Below are 20,123 nucleotides of genomic sequence, written 5' to 3'. Positions count from 1 at the left end.
GGTTTGGATCGGGAAACCCAAACATGCTTTCCCAAGCAGTCCTAGTGAGGCATCCCCAGGGCCAGATTTGCTGAGTGTTTGGACTTGTGGCCGTGGCCACGAGCGCGGTACCCGCAGCCTCCCTAAGCAGTCACTAAGAAATCCCGACGGATCCTGACTGAGATAGAGATAGTGCCAGTGCCTGGTTCTGGCCAATTTGTGTGCGGTGGGGGGCATCTCCTGGCACAGAGCCGTGTCGGGGCACCTGGGCATGAGGTGTCAGTAGCAGAAGGAGTTCAAAGTGCTGGAGAAAAAAAAACCCAGACGTGAAGAACCTGGCTTAGAGCCGTCTCTGTCTCTGAGCTACTGCTGTAAACAGATCTCGTCGCCAGACTGGTAGATGAAGGGCACGTGTGCCCGTAAGGAGCTGTGGCATGGAAAAAGGGGCAGGGGCAGCTGCTGCCTCCACAGCCCTGCCCAGTGTGATGTGAATTCACCCTGCGGGTGACTCTGGGGTTCAGAGGTTCAGGAGTGACCCACACCTTCCTTCCACACTGCTAATAGCTCCTTGTTGCTAATGTAAATATTTGGTGTGTGCATGTTCCTCGGGCCTCCCTGCCATGCTCCCATGCTTTTTAGGACACAGCAGGGTGAGGGCAATGTCATCGTTGCAGGGGAAGGAGGGGCTGGAAGAGCAAACCGGGCACCTTAGAGACATGGAGGGTTTTCCTAGAGGAAAAAGAGAGTGAGCCTTGGGAAATAAATGACCACTGCTAAATGTGGCAGGTGATGGCCAGAGAGTTTCCAATCTGCCTAAAGTTTTAATCGTTTTTGTGATGTGTCCAGACATGCCCAGGATTTTCGCTGCTGTTTACAGCGCAGCTGTCGGCTGCTCCTTGACATAAGAGTGGCAGCGCCTGACCGGTTTTGTTTTTTCCAGAGGTTTTTCTTTCACACACTTGCTGTTTCAAGGTGTCTGATCGTTTGTTCTCATTTCCCAGCGCTGACGGTGTGACTCCTCCCTCCCTTGCCCACCCTCTCGTTGCAGAATCCAGAGGAGCCGTCGGAGAATCGTGCTTACGGGGAGATGATTCCTCATGAAGTCACTGGATCCCTTGCAGAAATCAAATGTGACTTTCCGTTTATCAGACTGAAATCAGAGCCAGCCAGACAGTGAAGCAAGCACAGTGGAGGGGGGACGGCGAAAGATGAAATCCAACCAGGAGCGGAGCAATGAATGCCTGCCCCCTAAGAAGCGAGAAATCCCTGCTACCAGCCTGCCTTCGGAGGTGAAGCCGGTCCTGCCAAACGAAAACCACCGTGCGGATAACCTAGCATGGCTCCCCGGCACACCCAGCAGCCAGGGGGGCCTGGGAGGGCGGCACCGGCCCGGGGGGACCTCGTCAGTGGAGGCAGGCTTGCAGCAGGGTTTGCACAAGTCGCTGTCTGCAGGGTTGGACTATTCCCCACCAAGCGCACCCAGGTCCGTTCCAGCCTCCACCACTCTTCCCACGGTGTACTCGCCCGCCCTCTCCCAGTCAGGGACCCCCGTTTCCCCCGTGCAGTACACGCATCTGCAGCACACCTTCCAGTTCGTCGGGCCCCAGTACAGTGGATCGTACACCGGATTCATCCCCTCACAGCTGATTTCCCCAACGGCGAATTCTGCAACCAACGCCGTGGCGGCGGCCACGGCCGTTGCGACCACTCCATCCCAGCGCTCCCAGCTGGAGGCTTATTCCACTTTGCTGGCCAGCATGAGCGGCTTAAGCCAGCAGGGGCACAAAGTTGAGCCGCACCTGGTCAGGACGCCTGGACTGATTGCCGCCGGGTCTCCTCCACCTACCCAGCAGAACCAGTACGTCCACATTTCCAGCTCTTCCCAGAGCACTGTCAGAAACGTCTCTCCTCCAACCATCCCAGTCCCCCTGCACCCCCATCAGACAGTGATCCCTCACACCCTCACCCTCGGCCCTTCCTCCCAAGTCGTGGTGCAGTACACCGACTCGGGGGGCCACTTTGTCACCAGGGATGCCCCCAAGAAGCCCGAGAGCAGCCGGCTGCAGGCGATGCAGGCCAAGGAGGTACTGAACGGCGAGATAGAGAAGAGCCGGAGGTATGGCATTTCGCCCCATGCTGACATGGGTCTAGTCAAAGCAGGCAATAAACCAGCTCCCCATCATTACGAGACCAGGCACGTAGTGGTCCACTCGAGCCCCGCCGAGTACGGTGTGCGGGATTCCTCAGGTGTCCGAGCCTCCGTCATGGTGGTCCCCAACAGCAGCACGCCCACGGCAGACATGGAGGTGCAGCAGGCCACCAACCGTGAGACCTCTCCCTCAGCCCTCAATGACAAGGGAAGCTTGCATTTAGGAAAGCCAGCCCACCGGTCCTACGCCTTGTCTCCGCAGCAGGCTCTGGGCCACGAGAGTGTGAAGGCAGTGGCCACACTGTCCCCTCACACTGTCATTCAGACCACCCACAGCGCCTCCGAGCAACTCCCTGTCGGGCTGCCGGCGACAGCCTTCTACGCCGGGACCCAGCCGCCGGTGATAGGCTACCTGAGCGGTCAGCAGCAAGCCATCGGGTACCCCGGCAGCCTGCCGCAGCACCTGGTGATCCCTGGCACCCAGTCCCTGCTGATACCAGTCGGCGGCGCGGAGGTCGAACCGTCAGGAGTCACACCTGCGATCGTCACGTCGTCTCCCCAGTTTGCAGCAGTGCCTCACACGTTCGTCACCACCGCCGTCCCCAAAAGCGAGAACTTCAGCGCGGAGCCCCTCACCACCCAGCCCGCCTACCAGGCCACCATGGTGCAAGCGCAGATCCACCTGCCTGTGGTGCAGTCCATTGCTTCCCCCGCCACCGCCCCTCCCACGCTGCCCCCCTACTTCATGAAGGGGTCAATCATTCAGCTGGCCAACGGGGAGCTGAAGAAAGTAGAGGACTTGAAAACAGAAGACTTCATACAGAGCGCGGAAATTAGCAATGACCTGAAAATAGACTCCAGCACTGTGGAGAGAATTGAAGACAGCCATAGCCCAGGCATTGCCGTGATACAGTTTGCAGTTGGGGAGCATCGAGCACAGGTAATGGCAACGCATCGTGGGGTGCGGGGAGGGGTGAACTGGGGCACACGCTGTGGCCCCCTGGGTGCAGCTTTCCTCAGCACTTCTCAGTTGCTTCATCATTCACATCCATCCATGAGACCAACTCTGGGCCAAAAATCACCCCCCTCACTGTGCTAGGGGAGCCATCAGGGTCACACCGATGATAAATGTGGTCTCTTGGATATAAAACAAGTCTGTCTTATAGCTGGGGAACCCACAGGAAGAATTACATGATCTTCATGTTTTCTGATTAAATTATAAAACAGTGTATATATACACTGCATTTAAAATATAGAACAGTACAAGAGGATAGAGTTTGCATTTCAATAGGTGATTTTTACCTTCTGCACCAGGAAGCTCAGGTTAGATTCAGCTCAAATCCTACCCTTCAGAGACAGGTAGGGCACAAGGCAGTGAATTTCCATGGCTTGAAAACTTGGAGCTGCCTGGGAATGGCTCCATCACACATGTAAGCTGCTGAAACGCACTCCAGAGTTTTACCGAGACTTCGGCTGCAGGTGGTTTAAACACTGCACCGCTCACATAAACTGTGCGTTTAAAGGAAACGTGGAAAGGAAAACCATCTTGGTGGCTGGGCAAGCTGTTCTTCTGACCTTTGTCTCTCACTGGTTTGCAATGTAGGAAGAAACCCTGTAGCTTTCCAAAGGTATTTTTAGGTTGAGAAGGGGCACATATTGATCATAAAGCGTTATCCTGATACTGTCCATTTTCTGAACAGTGATTTAGATTCAGCCATGTTGAGGCTGGAGCAGTTCCGATGCACTGGATAACATTTTGCTTCCTAGAGGTTCATGTTTTAAATAATCTTGTTGCAAATCATCTTTGTATGGCTTGAGTGCCGCGAGCTGCAGCGTCTGCAGCCCTGATGCTGCACCCTCAGCGCTGGAGAAGCAGAATGAAAGAGAGGGAGAGAGGAGCTGGACGTGGGCACACGTGGTAAAGCATCTCAGGCTGATAATTTTGGGGAGAAAACCAAACAGTGATGGTATTGAGAAGCAGATGACAGGAAAAAGTTCTTGCAGTTGCAGCAGCCTGTGGCCTGTCCTTCCCCAGTTGCGGGTACATGGTAAATCACTACATAGGACACGTCCCCTTTCTCATGTCAAACGTGCTGATTCCCTGTGTGGTTTTGTTCATGTATGTGCATGCATCTGCACAGCTGATAGAAGTTGGGCCGCTGGTGCTTTCAGTATGAAGAAGTGATTTTTTTTCTTCGCTGCTCAGCTGTATTTTGGTGCATCTCAGGCTTTGTGATGAGAGGAAGCATCCTTGGATCAGGACCAGTTGCTACCATTTGCCCCAGTGCCTTGAATAACGAGATTTCAAAAGTAGCAATCTCCCACCTGCAGTTTTCATCTTGCTCTCCTTTCTCTCCGTGCAGCCAGGCCACCCACCGGTCTCTGTGCCAGTGGACGAGGTACAGACGAGCAGGTGGCGTTTGTGTCACCTCTCCTTCGCAGATCTGTGGAGGCAGGCAGCCGTGTTGTAGGCCTGGGCGCTGGGACGAGGGCCTTTGCAGGGGGTGGAGTGCCATCCTCTGGCAGAAAGCAAGCCGAGTCTGAGGCTGTACAGATCCAGGGCCAGGCAAATCTCAGCCAGCAAAGTGTCACCTTACCGAGAAGCTTCTCAGGAGCAGGCTGACATCATCGCAGCCAAAATACTCCCCAGCTGTGTTTCCCACCGGGGATGCTTCTAGAATGGAGTCACGTTAGAGATATGATTAGAAACAGGGGTTTAATTTAGCTTGCCTGCAGATTCCAGGAGTTGGGTCTCTTCCCGGATCAGCTGTGTCCCTGCGTAGCGGGGACGGCTCTACCGGTTTTCCCTTGTCAGGGTTGAAAAGGGGAGAGAGAGAGATCGCGTCCACATGCTTGAAGTCTCCGTTGACCTCACCCTCAGCCCAGCGTGGCTCTGTGGAAGCATTTGGCCTTATTAGCAGGCACTCGGCGGTCATTACTTATTAGAAAATTCCCTGCGTGAGGAGGGCTTAGTCTTCTCGTAGAAAGATCAGTATTCGGTTGCGCTGCTTTGAGCGGTGGAACTGGGGTGCTGCTGCTCTTAAATATGTCTTGGCTCCGGAGTACGGTGGGGATGTATCTGCGTGTGCAGTGTAGCTCTGCAAAGTATTTTATGACGTTTCAGTCGCATGCATGCTTCAGGAAGGAGGGAGCTTTTCGAGTGGCATTATCAAGGGAGTGTAAGTTGTAAAGAGTGAGTGCCATACAAAAATAGCATTGTTATCATTAGCTTTGGCTCACTTACACGCTCCTCCCAGGGATCTCTGGGAAGTCATTATAATATTGATGAATTCGTATTTTCAGGCTCTGTGCAAACGTTAGCTAATTTTCTCACCAATTGAGGGATGGAGGTGGGAGGTTATTTTTAGCTGAGGGTATACAACTGTAATGTAAATAGGGAGGCACCGTGCAGCTGCTGTTGTGTGGTATCGCTGCAAGCCCACAGCTGCCCCTCCCCAATGCTGCACTTAGGCAGAAAGAGGTCATCGTCCCTCCTCTCCCAGTCTTCCAATCACCTGGCAAATCCAGCCGTCTTCCAGGTATGGAAACCTAGAGGAAAATAAACCCACCTAAAGCTACATGCCTTTTTGGTGAAATAACTGAGTTTAGCCCTGGAGGGATGCTAGGTTTCCATCTCACAGCATCCCTGTTCTGGATTAGGAAGAAGTCCAGTAAGTATCAACTGGACCAGATCCCAAAGTCCAACTGTTACTCCTCTGCATTCAAGTTGCCTAAAATAAAAGGCCTACAGATCTGCATCTCTTTGCAAACATACTGTTCTTGTAATAACACTTTCATCATTATTACCTGTCCTTTCTTTTGCTGCCAGGAACAAGCGGAAGCCAGTAATTCACCTCCATTGATGTTAAGGTCAAAACAGACACGAGATGCAAAATAAGTTCTCTGAAACGCTTGCTTTCTTCCCTGTCTTTCAGTTCCTAACCTTTCCTAAAATACAGCTTGAAAAGAAAAGATGAACATAGAATTCCTAATTTTCCTTTTTTAAAAAAACAGAATCATAGACACTAGAAATGGAAAAGTCCCGCTAGAGCATCTAGTTAGTAGCCCTAACTAGTTTGGTTTAGTGTGTATTTTTTTAAACCATCATCTAGTTTAGTTTTCCCCTTACATCTCTGCACGCAGACAAACCAGTTACCTTTTCTTCTACTCTGCGCTCTCCTTTTCACTGTCTTTGGCACTGTAACAAACACAGAAAGAGAGATCTTGCCTCAGTTCACTGCTGCAGATGGAGATCTCTCCCTGCCTTCCCCTCATGTGATCTCCATGTCCCTTGGTCCTTGTTCCTCTGAGTGATGGGGCAGCTGTGGTCTGTCTTCGGATGCGTGTTACAGAATTCTTGGAGTGCAGCAGGTATGGGCTCATGTGATAAACTCGGCAGCCAGTGCTCTGGTAGACAGAGGTGGCTGCTCTTGAGAAACAGTAGGATCACATGGCTGTGGAGAGCAGTAGCCCCTAACATTCAAGCCCTGGGTGGTGTGTTCGTTATAATAACGGTGTACTGAAGCTAAATGCAGCCCTGAGGCCACGCCCACCCAGACCACATGTCATGCCGGGTAGTCCCTGTGGCATGAGGTGCTGCCTACAGCCCCGTAAATCTCTCAGAGGAAATCCGCTCTTGTGAAGGCAGACGGTGTTCGGGGTGATGGGCACATTAGGAGTCCCAAAGTCCCTGAGTAGGGGAGGTCATGTGGGAGCGCAGCACTGCCAAGACTTCTCACTGCAAGAGGTAGAGCCGCTCGGTTGTTTGCTGGACCCAAGGAGTCTCTTGGCACCCACAACAAGGCCTTCAGCAGAGAGCTCCACTGCTTAACTGCACGTGGTTTCCAGAACCACTTCCTTCTCTTTGTTTCCAGCCTGCCACTCCTACTTTCATCACATTTTAATAATATCAGGGAGAAAAACACTTCATGGGAAAATGTGTGTTTACATTTATTAAAATACAGTTCACACAAACCACTTTTATAGATACCCTTTGCCTTAGCACTTGTTACATTGGTTGCAGCAGCGAGCCCCAAGACTAAAGTTGCTGTGTTTCTGAATGGTTGTGTTGTAGTTTAGCCCCACTCAGGACCAAACTACACAGTTTCTCTCTCACTCCTCCCACCCTCTGAGAGAATAGGGAGAGATAATATAAGAAAAATGCTAGAGATTTGAGATAAGGACAGGGAGAAATCCTTAAAGTTACCATTATGGGCAAAACAGACTTGACTTGGGGAAAACTATTCATTTATTATTAAAACCAAAGCAGGATCATGAGACAGAGAACAAGGTAACTTCCCCCTCCAACCCTCCCTCTTCCAGGGCTTAACATTATATTAAATTATCTCTACCTCCTTCCCCCCCGAGCGTCACAGAGGGGAATGGGGGTTACAGTCAGTTCTTCGCTTGTCGCTTTATGCCTCTTCTTCCTCCTCTGGGGAAGAATTCATGTTCCTCCCCTGCTCCAGTGTGGGGTCCCTCCCGCGGGCTACAGTCCTTCGTGAAACTGCTCCAGCATAGGTTGTGCTGGGGGTGCAGTCCCTCTGGAACTGACTGCCCCAGCATGGGCCTTCATGGGCTGCAGCTTCCTTCAGGCATCTGCCTGCCCCGGCGTGGGGTCCTCCACGGGCTGCAGGTGGATCTCTGCTCCTCTGTGGGCCTCCATGGGCTGCACCATGGGTTACAGGGGAATTCTGGACAGGAGCCGCATTACTCCTCCCCCTCCTTCTTCACTGACCTTGGCATCTGCAGCCGTTCCTCTCACAAGTAAATTCTTCACAACAGGCTGGCAGATGCCTCTCAGGTTCTCTTCACATCTCATTCACATCTCATCTCCTCTCCACTTCTGGCAGCCGGGCCGGGCCAAGTCAGGCCCAGTCGGCTGCCCGGCGGGAGGTCAGAGGGTGAGGCCTGCAAGGCCCACAAGGCTTGCGCCTCCCCCTCTCTGCCTCCACTCAGTGTCTTTACATGTTCTCTCTTTTTTTTTTCTGTTTTTCCCCTTCTTAAATACATTATCACAGAGAAGTCATCAGGAAACATTGTGCTACCAATTGGCTCGGCCTTGGCCAGCAGCGGGTCCGCCCTAGGCCTGGCAGAGTCCACTGAACAAAGGGGAGCAACTTCTAGCAGTTTCCTACAGAAGCCGCCACCATAGCCCCGCCTCACTAAACAAAACCAACAGAGGTGGGAAGGGTATTTTCTGGGCATCATATCTTCCAGCACCTATCATCTGTGTTCCAGCTGAGGCCAAGGTTTCCTGAGCAGTCTGAATTGCCTGCCTTAACTACCGGGCTTGGCTGAGAAATAAAATTATAAAGAGTTATAGAAAGTGCAGATACTCAGCATCTGTGCTGAAGAGTTTGGGGTGTTTTCACTAGTCTGTCTTAAAACTAGAAATACAGATGTAGCTTGCAGTAGAGCCTCTGTGCTTGAAGAGATCCCAATGTTTTGGTTTCCTGCTTTATCATCTTAGTAGTTGGAAAACAAGTTCCAGATTTCTTTCTCTCTTACAATAATCATGGCAAAACACTGAGGAAGGGAGCTTTTAAAATTAATTTTTTGTGTTTTAACGCAGTGGTCAAAAAAGAATTCTGTGGGGGTATTTTTACTGCTCCTTCCCACTTAAAAGGCTTTTGACTACCATTGCTTGTAGATAATATTTACCTTAAATCCCATGTTAGCTGAATCCAAAAGCAGCCAGCTAAAACAGGGCTTGATAATCCATGAGGGAATTGGTAGTGGTACACGCACACTGTGACTGGATCATAGACATTCCGACATATCACTGTCTTTATTATTTGGTGTTATTTATGATCACCACCGCCAATTCTGGGATTTGTTTCAGTGACTGACAGTTCAGGCAAGTATTTTGGATGCCACATTAAAAAAAAAAAGTACGGCGCGCAGTGGAAGCATGTTCACATCAAGAAGAACTTTTATGTCGGTGAGGATGATGCACACAAGCATGTATGATTCCCACAGATACAAATAGCTTTTGACAAGGATGGGAAAATAGAAAAAGAAAGAAAAAAAAAAACACAGCAGGCAGGAAGGAAGAAAGAAAGAGGAGAGACTAAGCAATATAAAGGAGAAAACTGTGTCCAAAATATGATCTGTGCCTGGAGAAGAGCCTACAGCTCTGTGTAGACAGCAGTTTCCATTTAAGTCCATGGCAGATTCTGGATATTCACTACTTCTCCCAGTCAGATCCCTTACTGACGGAATAGTATCCCAAACTCTTGCAAATATTTCTGCAAGTCTTGGTGCTAGAGTGTTTCTATCCAATGACATGGAGGGATGGGACTTTCATGGTTACCTTGCCCCACTTTCTCCATAGTCCTGAGCATAAACCAGGCCTAGAGTCAGATCCTTTTCCACTGTTGCCATGTGTGTAGTTGACTGTTGGCAGATAGTTCTGGTCAGCAAAGGTTTAATATGACAGAAGTTGATGTAGCAGGGAGTATATTGTGCCTCTAAACTGCTCCTTTTGAAATTCCTTGTATAGTGGCTTGCTATGTTGGGCAAGTGGAGTAGCGGCATAATACATGCAGTGTTGTTCGTTGGCCTAGTTGCAGAAGTATGCACATATATTTATAGACTTCATAAGTTTTTTTTCCAACAGAATCACCTGTCTCATAAACTGCAGTTGACTGCTAGTGCACGGCATGAGCTTAACCAGTGGGAGGCACAGTCAACATCCAATGGGAATCTTTGGTTTCCTGGTTCTGGAGCCTCTGTCTCTGAGCTGTGGGACATCCCTGATCAAGTCTTTCTGCCCAAAAGGGATGTGGAGCCAGTGGGGTGTGAGGGGAGCCACCATGGGCCGTGCTTGCAGGGAGGGCACCTCTAAGGGTAAGCAGCGCTAGCAGGGAAGTGACAGGGCTGCTGGGTGCCGTACTGTCATTGAGTCCAACCTCTTCTGTGAGACAGACCATGCGACTTCATCCCAAAGTTCACACTTAAGATTATGAACAAAGGTGTTTGAACACTGGAGTGCAATGTGCATCTCAGACTGCCTCTATTCCTTAATGTTGAAATAGATTTTTAATGATACAAAGCCATGCTCAGTATGACAGCGTTACTCACTCCCAGGGGTGAGAGGTGGTTTCACAAGCCTACTGTGACGTTCCTTTCAAGTGCGTCTGTGTTCCTGGAGAGGGAAGACTCTCGAGGCAGTGGTATGCTCTGTGCCTGCTGAATGGCTCAGAAACAAGATGAGCACGTGTATTCAGGTGTTCTCCTGCATTTTAGCCCCCGTCAAAAAGGGGTTACACCATCAGAGCAGGATCCCGCTGCCCATGCATGAGAAGAGCTCCAGAGGACACAGAGACCTTGGGAGCAGAGCAGTGGATATCTGACTTCAGGATCAGTCATCCTCTTAGAGTCGCAGACCTTATTGGTGCTACACACAGCAAGTTAAAAACACGTGCCAAATCTTTAACAAGCGTTAGTCCAAATTTCGTGCCTTTGTTGTGGTGTGCTGGGGTGGGGGGTGTCTCAGCCCCTGGGTTGTGAATCACATGAGCCCACATCAAGTGTTTGAGCCTGCAGATGCAGCACCGCGCAGTGAGTGCTGGACTGCTGACATGTGCCAAGATAAGAGGGTATTTAAGTGGTTTATCATGTTGGGACCTCAAGGCCCAACATTTAGAAGGTCAAGGAGCAGTGGGCACCTGGTCTGTTGCTGGTCTGTTCTGGCTATGGCAGCTCCCTGTGAGATGGGGGGATAGGATTCATAACCAGATGTGTTTTGAAAGTGGGATGAAGTGGGGGGAAAAGGGGACCCAGTGCAGAAAAGGAGACCTGCTGCAGGAACTGCAGGAGGTGGAGGAGAGATGATCCTCTCCCTGAGGGAGTGCAGGAGGCAAACTCAACCACAGAGTGGGAGAAGGGAAGAAACCGGACTGGTAACAGGACTGCTAAGGGAAGGCAGGTTCACGCTCGCTGCTCTTACAGCTACAACTCTGTACGTACTCGTAGCCTTCCCCTGGAAGTCAGCGTGCCTTCGACCATTTCACACTGGTAAGTATATGCTTGTTTGGGCAGAGGTGAGGATGGCATTCCTGTGGTCATTTAGGAAATCACGTGTCAGAATTGAGAGCTTCTCTTGAGCCATCCTCTGATTGGAAAGCGTCTTTAGATGTGGATGACAGGCTCGAGGTACCACAAGGGGATGGCGGAGCGTGGAGTTTGCTGGGTGCCGAAGCTGTTTTGCCTCTTACACATCTCTGAGTGGTTGGATAAAAGTAAAGCTTGATTCCTGCTGAGGTCTTGTGCTAAGAAATGCTGAGCTCAGAGAAACCATTAACGCCTGTGTGACAAGGACAGGCATGAAGTCTGGTGGTCCATGTACTGATTTTTCGGAAACTGACCGGTTTTGCAGTTTCAGCTTTATCCCTCTCCCTCGCCTGCCTTCCGTGCGCGTGCGTGAGGGCACATGGGTGATCTCACACTCTCCCCTCTCTCTCCCTTTGTCTCTCTCTCTGTTGTCCCCTTTCTTTCTGCAGGTCAGCGTGGAAGTCTTGGTAGAATACCCTTTTTTTGTATTTGGACAAGGCTGGTCATCCTGCTGCCCCGAGAGAACCAGCCAGCTCTTTGATTTGCCATGCTCCAAACTCTCGGTTGGGGACGTCTGCATATCGCTCACGCTCAAGAACCTGAAGAACGGCTCTATTAAAAAGGGCCAGCCCATGGACTCAGCTAGTATCTTGCTGAAGCATTCAAAGAATGACAGTCTAGCTGGAAGTAGACACAGGTATGCGGAGCAGGAAAACGGGATTAATCAGGGAAGCGCACAGATGTTAGCTGAGAACGGTGAACTGAAGTTTCCAGACAAAATAGGATTGCCTGCAGCACCTTCGCTCACCAAAACAGAACCCAGCAAGCCCCCGGCAACGAGGAAGAGGAGGTGGTCAGCCCCTGAAACACGGAAACTAGAGAAATCAGAAGAGGAGCCACCTTTGACTCTTCCCAAGCCTTCTTTTATTCCTCAGGAGGTTAAGATTTGCATTGAAGGTCGATCCAACGTAGGAAAGTGAAAGTTGTTTGGGGAAAGGAAATTAGGCTATCCCTTGTCATTTTTATCCAGATTACTGTACTGTAGACTAAATAACCCAGTATTTTACATGTTATCATCTTATTTTAGGTTTATGTTATAACCTTGTTGTTATAGTTGCAGCTGGTATTATGCAGGAGACTGGTGCATATGTTTTTCCACAAGTGTTTGTCAGTGACTAGGTTTATCGAGAGCTACAGAAGGGGCAGTATCTGCTTCACGCACCCTTAGTGGAAATGAATGTGTTGTCATGGCTCCTGTTTTCTAACACCTCGTGTAGGACAGGGTCCAGCTGTGATTTTGTTTTCTTTTCGTCGTCCTTTTTTTTTTTTTTGTGGTTTTGTTTTTGTTTTGTTGTTTTGATTCCTGTTCTAGTTTTGTTGTGGGGAGGTGAGGAGAAGGGAACTGTAGCAGCGGTGTGTGTCACGCGTGGTGGGGGGGGGTGTGTGTGCGTGCGTGTGTGCGTGTGTGCCAGTCCTGAGGAGGGTCTGGGGGGGATTGGTGAAGAGGTTCCCTCACCCCAGGTGGATGCTGAGGACACAACCCACGGGTGTTACTGAAAAGGATCGGACAGTCTCTGACGTTTTCAACAAGCCAACTCTTACTCAAGGCTCTACAGTATATATATATATATATATATATATTTGTGTGTGTGTATATGTATATATATATTTTTGCCCCCCATGGGGTCTGACTGCACTGATTTTTATTCCTAAAGCAACTGCCACACCAACGTTTCCTTCCTGCTTGCTAGTGCAGTTCCATTGCCCGGAGTCAGCAGATGGGGAGGCTGTACGGACTCCTGCACCGGTCGCCCTGCAAGGTTTTCCTTCATGGCGGTGGGGTGGGTGGGTGGGTGCGTGGGTGCGTGTGGCGTGGGTGTGCGTGGGTGTGCATGAGGAGGCCTCCGGCGCCGCGGATGCGCCTGGCTCAGGCTCACTCCTGTTTCTGTGCAGTGTTAGACAAATCGACCGGGTTACGCCATTGACATTTGCTTCCACAAGGTAGACGCATACTGCCCCTTTGAGATCACAGGCATCCATTGTTTGCAGTTAGGTTGCAACTCTTTGTCTTTAACTCTAGTACTGTTTTTAGTTCATGATTATGGACAACTGGTGCCACTTTTTTCAAATTTCGGTGTGACACAGGAATCCGCTGTTGAAGATGAACCTAGAATGTCTTTAAGCACTTAAAATGCTGTTCACACTTTATTGCTGAGCATCCTGGTCTAACACTCAGTACGTACTGTATCTCACTTTAATCTGCTCAGAAAGCAGCAGCAACAACAAACAAACAAATCTCTTCGACACTGTAACTACATGCAACTATGTAAAGTTTTCTCACAGGCAAGATGCTGAAAGTTTTAATGTGGTTTCAAAGGGATGAATGTGAATTATTGAACTAGTATGTGACAGTCATTGTCCACAAAGGACTACTTAATAGGAGGCACTTTTTAAACTTTAATGCTTGAGAAAGAGTTAAAGGCATATGCAAGCTGACAGATAATAAAAAAAAAAATAAGAGAAAGGAAAAAGGAAAGAGGAAAAAAAAATCATTGTCCAGTGTTTTTGAAAAAGATGGACTTTAAAGAATCTTGCAATTTGCACATCTTGAGTTTATCATTTGTGTGGTATTCCTGCAGTTTTTACCTAATAATGTTGTGGGTTGGGGGGGTCTGAAAGAGCATAAACAAATGTAGCAATTACTCACTAACCTGCCTACGCTCTAGGCCATTTCATAGGGTTACGTTCCTTTCCAAGTTCATTTTTGGTCTTTCTACCATATCTGCCACACAGAACCAGGTCCTACCGGGACAGCTCTGAGAATTTTTCTTCAGACTTGCTGAGAGAATTTTCCACAAGAAACATTTCTATACATAAGCAAGGTGTTTGTTTGTTTTGAAAACAAACCCACTGTTATTTTATTATTATTATTAGTTGTTATTTTAATTGCATTGTTTTCCATTGGAAAGGCGAGATTTCAAGAGTTTGGTACAAACCAAGCGGGATGAGGGGGGCGGGATTCACGCCCTTCAGTCTTTTCTTTCCCCAGGTAGGGCCGGATCCTTTGAGGTGCTGTGCACCCAGCCTCCTGCGCGAGCCTCGGGGAGGTGCAAGTATGAAGTACTTCGGGGCTGAGCGCTGAAGCCTATTGCTGCCGCTAGAAAGGTCCCGTTGATCTCAGTGGGATTGCGCTCGGGCCCGACGCGATCCAGCGTTGGTGTCGTTGGTTTTGGTTGGCGAGTTCGCATCCTTCAGGTAGTTTTGAAGAAGCTGTACTGATAGGGAGAAAAGGAAATGAGAGTCCGTCATTAGAAACGCAGTAACCTAAAGTGAACAAATTTATTTAAAATCTTGTTCCCCCTCTCCCCTAAAATACAGTGCTTTTATTTAAGAGAAGAAATGTTAACCCTGAACCCCAGCTTTGACTCTGTTACTTGAAATTTAGCTCACACCAGAACTAATTGTTTTTATACCATATTCTGGGGTGCACCAAAAAGTTGAAATACATTTAAAATAGCTTGAAACTTTTCTTGAATTTCCTTGAATTTTATTAACCTCTCAGCGGGCTACCAAATAGCTGAGTGGGTTTCTTCTCACAGTCACACTGCTTAGTTAGTGCTTATTTGTTAATATTTCTGCTCAGAGAAGTTGCTTAATCTTCCATATACTCTGCTCAGGGCACTTGCAATTTATTGTTTCGTTTTGTTTCCTATTTTGTTTTTAAGCTTTGATGGTAAAGGAATAGAAAGGATTACAAATTTTAGTTCACGTTCGTACTGCAATTTCCGTACTTCATGCGTACTCGGGAAAAAAAGAATCTCAAACCATACGCATACTCATTTGTGGATAATAAGGAAGCAGGGGCTATTAAACTGACTGGATCTATTCAACTAACACTAAAAAAAATAAAAAAATAATAATAATAAAAAATACGTTTGGAGCAATAGGAATGTATTAGTTCTGTGCTTGTATTTCAGACTGAGGAATTCTGAAATAACTGGTTCTTTCCAAACAATTGTCCCTTTCCATGCTTTGGCTTTTGTAGGATGTGCAATACTTTACGTGCCAACTTAGATTCACCCGTGCGGTGTTAGCTAGATCTCATACCCACTTCTGATTTCCCCTGGTTTTGTTCTTTTCTGAATAGTTCCTTTCTTTCTACCTTTTTTTTTTTTTTCCTGTTAAGAACTCCCTCATTATCCTTCCCCCCTCCAAAAAAAGCATACTCCGGAAACACCAACCCTTTTTTTATTTGATGTTTAAAAGATCCAGGACGGGGAAAAAAAAAAAAAAAAAGTATTAAAGTCTGCGTGCCATCCAGGCGGAGGCACGCAGACGAGCCCTGGCTCCCACGAGGGAGAGAAAATCCCCCCTGAGGACCAAGTCCTTTGTCAGAGGGGGCTTTGCCCTCTCCCCCCGGCACCGAGCATCCCTTGCAGCGAGTGCTCACACCTGGGAAGTGTCATTGATCCCCGGGCGCAGGCACAGAGGTGCTGAGGCGAAGACGAAGGAGGAGGTTTAGCCGCTGCTTCTGCGCGGCGTCTGCTTTGCAATAGTAACTGACAGTAGTTTTCTTCTCCTTTTTTTCTTTTCTTTTTTTTTTTTCTTTCTTTCTTTTTCTAGCAAGCCTGTTTAGTTTACAACGAAACACATACAATCACCAAGAAATTAGTCAGGGCAAAGAAAAATAAAACAAGAACCTCTTTATAGGGATTTCTAAAAAAAAATCTATCTATCTATCTGTCTATCTATCTAATCTATCTATATATCTATATATATAAAATGACTGTTCCTTATAGTGTTTAACTTAGGCATTGTTTCAGTTTGTCTGGGCCACATCACGGGGAATTTGAGTTTGATGTCACTTACCTCGAGTCCTCTGGTCGAGACCCAAATCGGAGTCGCTGGTGACCTGTTTTATTATTTCATACGTTGCCCTTGGGCTCGCTTTCCCTCGAAGACGCAGACCTCGGGAGGAGGGGGGGACACACTGTTCCTTTTTTTATTCCTTTAATTCCTTCGTCCCGCTGTCGCTTCGTTCGACCTGTTGTTCCCGTCATTTTCTCGGCGTGGGGAAGTGACATCACTACTCTCGTTTCCCTTAAATCAAGGAACATTTAGAAACCTTTCACACCTTTTACTCAGGGATGGGGCTGGCATATGTGTGGTACACTGATGTGACCAGAAGCAGCACTTTTACTGCTCTGGAGTAGGGATGTACAATGTTACAGACAAGTTTGGATTTCCTGCATCTCATAGTTTCAACTTCTTAGATCTCACTTAGATTGCAATACAAAAGCAGCAGGCTCAGCGCAAACTGTAGCTGTTGGTTATCATGAAAATTTCACTCTCTGCAGAGATTTATTTTACTTTAAAGTGTGTTGGCAATAGTAAAAAGGAAACGGTGAAATTGTGTTAATACTTGCAACTGCTTAAAAAAAAAAAAAAGCCTGTATCAAGGAGAGCGAAATCCTCAATATTTTTGAACACTAATGGTGTTATTTCAAAGCAGGGGCTCTTGGCGCAGTGCTCTGCCTGTCCTGGGACCCAGCTCTGCAAACACTTATACACGTGCTCATGGGAGGTCCAGGCTGGCTGGCAGAGGCTGCCCAGGAGCTTGCAGTGAAGCACCTGTATAAATCTTTGTGAAATGGAAGCTTGGTTCAGTGAGGGCTAGATTCTGACCTGAATCAGGCAGCTGGAAAATCTTCGGGTTCATCCGGGTTCGCCAGGGCAGAAGTCCCAGGCGAGCCGGGGCGGGGGGGGGGGAGGTGTTTGGCCCGTTGAAACACTTCTGCTGTCCCAGGAACTCGACAAACGGCAAAATGGGACGTGCACTAGTACCAGTCATTTCCGTTTCTTCCCTCCCCATCGCCACAGGTAACAGCAGAGTCCGCTCTGGGCTCTGGCCTGTGCTGATGTGAAAAGCCAGGGGAATGAACGCACCACCAAGAGTGCAGGCAGTCATTTCCTTTCCTCCTGTTTACCCAACTGTCCCACCCTCCCCAAATCCTGAGATGATAAACAGCAAAATGATAATTTGTTGATGCATATACGCATACGTGCACACACACCCCCCCAGACAGAAGTGTCTGTTTGCACATGAATAAATACGTGTGAATTTTTTTTACGCGTATGCCCACGTGCCCACTTGATTCCCTGTCCTGAGGACAGCCTTGCTTTGTGTCGATAGGGAAATTCCAAACGCGTTGCACACCCCTACTCCAGAGTTCAATTTCTTTTACATAGACGACCTCGCTTCAGATGTGTTACCTTTACTGATAGGATCTTTTCTTGTAGCACTATACCTTGTGGGAATATTTTTTGATGTAAACCTAATTTGAGAAGCTTATTAAAAATAGAAACTTTTTTTGAAGCACTCACATTGAGGAGTACAGGTAATGTTTTAAAAAATTGCACAAAAGAAAAATGAATGTTGGAATGATTCATTCAGTGTTTGAAAAAGAGATGGCTCTGTTTGAACAGTGAGTTTCATACCTTGTTTGTAAAAAAAAAAAAGTTTTTAAATACAAAAGCAGAGAAAGGTTGAAAGTTACATGTTTTTTGTATATAGAAAATGTCATGTCTGGATGATCTGATTTGTATTGGCTTTGGCCAGGAAGAATTATTACTTAAAAGGCTCTTAAAGAACAACTGTGCTTAATTTTCTGTTCGTATTACATGGGTCCCATTTCTGGGGAATGGAGTCACGCTTCACACTGTTTATTCCTGTGCTGAAAATACACCTTGGAGCAGCAATTCTCGAGTGCAGCTACCGGGCACTTCAAAGGGTGGCTACTGTGCAAAACTGGAGTCTGTCTCTCCAGCTGGATTTTGGCTTTAAGTCTCTCCTGCTGCGCCGAGGGAGCCCCTGGCAGCCCGCTGGGTGAGGCCAGTTTTTGAGGGAGGCCTCGGCTGTGCCCTTCGCATGAAGCCTGTCGATCCCGTTTTGGTTTTTCCCCTCTCTCTGGGATGCTGTTCCATGTTTTTTCAGCACTTCCTGTTCCAGACGAAACCCAAAGAGTAAAACCCTGAGCAAGAAGTGCTTATAACAAGGGATCCTAGCCCAGCACTAGCAGCAGAGCGATACCCAAGGCGACCTGGCCTTCCAGCCCCTGTCACTGCCCCCTCTCCCCCACCTCTGCTTTCAGAGCCGCCGGGGAGCAGTTGGTCACACAGAGCACGTTTCCAGTGGTGGTCTTGACCGATGGCAAGACTGGTGTTTTTCAGAAGCCAAAAGGAGAGGATCCTGAAGCAGTTTCTGAGGAGAGGGTCCTTTTCCTGTCCAAAGATTGAGCTGGGCAGCTGGGCACCGGCAGCGGGGCGGAGCGGGTGAGGTTTCAGGCTGCTCCAGTCCCCCTCCACGGAGGTAACCCAAGCTTCGGCTCCCGCAGGCACACGGGGCAGAAATTCTTGCCCTGTCCGAGTGACCCCCAGGCGCTCAGAAAACTAGCCCCAGTTGTGTTACGATGAAGTGCATTCAGCCAACAGGTAGTATTTATACAATAACAGTCTCTACGGTTTCCGTAGTTTTTTTTTTCATGTCGTTAGCTGAAAGGACTCAAGTCTTCCACTGAGGATTTTATGGAGGCTTCATCCAAGGTAGTTTCTTTTTTGTTCGTTTCTGTTTTGAGCGGTCAAAGCTCCTGTGCCCTTTCCCTCGACCACGCAGTAGGTATGCATTGGAAGTGTTGTTTGCGGCGAGCGTTAGTCACTCACTGAAGCTGCTGTGGCTATACTATGGGATTGCTGACGAGCAGAAAATTCAGGGTCCAGGTGCTCGACCGGTGTGGAGCCGGTGTGCGACCACTGGCTCCCGGGGCAGCGCCATTCTGCCCCTCGACGCCAGCCAGCGAGGGGATCCCACCCTGGCATTTGCTTTAAAAATCCAGGACCCAGGCACTCTCCCTTTGAACACGCTCTGCAGAACTCCTGTCCCAGCCAGCTGGGTTTGGATCTGTGTAGCTGAGGGCAAAAATCGGCCCGGGGCGGCTGCGGGTGGCTCAGTCTGTGTCTTCTGCCTGGCCATCGGGCTGGCCTCCTAGCGAAGTTACTAATCTGGTAAGGCGTAGATACGACTCTTCACGACAGTCAGCTAATGTTGAAACTCACTAATGTATGTATTTGCTCCTTTTTTTTTTTTTTTAATAATATATTAACTTGTTGAACACTGTTCTTTTCGCAGTGTTACAAAAGGGGGGAGGGGGATTTCCCAACCTTTTTCAGTTCGAGTGAGCTACTGAAAATCATTTTGTACTAGCTATGTCACCGCTCCCGGCAGCCGGCGGCGACGCTTGGGGTGCGGGGCCGTGCCGGGGTAAGGTTCAGCCATTCTACAGCAGTAGTTTTTTTAAGGTCTTTTTTTCTTTTTCTTTTTTTTTTTTTTTTTTTAATTCGTCTGGTATTACTAATGAGGGTTGTTGCAAATCACACTTCCAGTGTAGTTCCTAGTGTAGGCCCAGTAAAAGGGATATCGCAGCTTTGTGTTGGGGAGAAATTGAGCTGACATGGCCAGTACAAAGGAGAAATAGGGAGGGAATAACGTTTTGCACCTTATTGAAAAGAGGAGATTTTAAGTGCATACAGACATAGTTAAGAGCTTTTATTGTGACAGGAGAACTTTTTTCCATATGCGTGCATACTCTCTGTAATTCCAGTGTAAAATATTGTACTTGCACTAGCTTTTTTAAAACAAATATTAAAAAAAAAATGGAAGAATTCATATTCTATTTTCTAATGGTGGTGTGTCTATTTGTAGGATACACTCGCGTCTGTTTATTGAATTTTATGGTCCCTTTCTTTGATGGTGCTTGCAGGTTTTCTAGGTAGAAATTATTTCATTATTATAATAAAACAATGTTTGATTCAAAATTTGAACAAAATTGTTTTAAAGAAATTGTCTGTATACCAGTACAAGTTTATTGTTTCAGTATACTCG

At 48.1% G+C, this 20,123-nt stretch overlaps 1 protein-coding gene across 11 annotated transcripts in view; it reads left to right on the top strand.

The window, feature by feature from the left end:
- ATXN1 (ataxin 1) overlaps nucleotides 1–12,572 on the top strand; it is a 221,949-nt gene extending 209,377 nt beyond the window's left edge. For all 11 annotated transcript variants that reach the window (XM_086740175.1, XM_086740178.1, XM_086740177.1 and 8 more), the window contains 2 exons: nucleotides 1,028–3,068; nucleotides 11,635–12,572. In XM_086740175.1, coding sequence (XP_086596301.1) covers nucleotides 1,188–3,068; nucleotides 11,635–12,165 — 2,412 coding nt within the window. In that variant the 5' untranslated portion in view covers nucleotides 1,028–1,187 and the 3' untranslated portion in view covers nucleotides 12,166–12,572. The remainder of the gene's footprint in view (nucleotides 1–1,027; nucleotides 3,069–11,634) is intronic.
- The last annotated feature ends 7,551 nt before the right edge of the window (nucleotides 12,573–20,123 follow it).

This window comes from Chlamydotis macqueenii, chromosome 2 (genome assembly GCF_036417535.1).
Source record: "Chlamydotis macqueenii isolate bChlMac1 chromosome 2, bChlMac1.mat, whole genome shotgun sequence".
In the NCBI taxonomy this organism is placed as follows: Eukaryota; Metazoa; Chordata; class Aves; order Otidiformes; family Otididae; genus Chlamydotis; species Chlamydotis macqueenii.
Note: the sequence above shows the minus strand (reverse complement) of the source record. Positions and strands in the feature narration are given on the sequence as shown.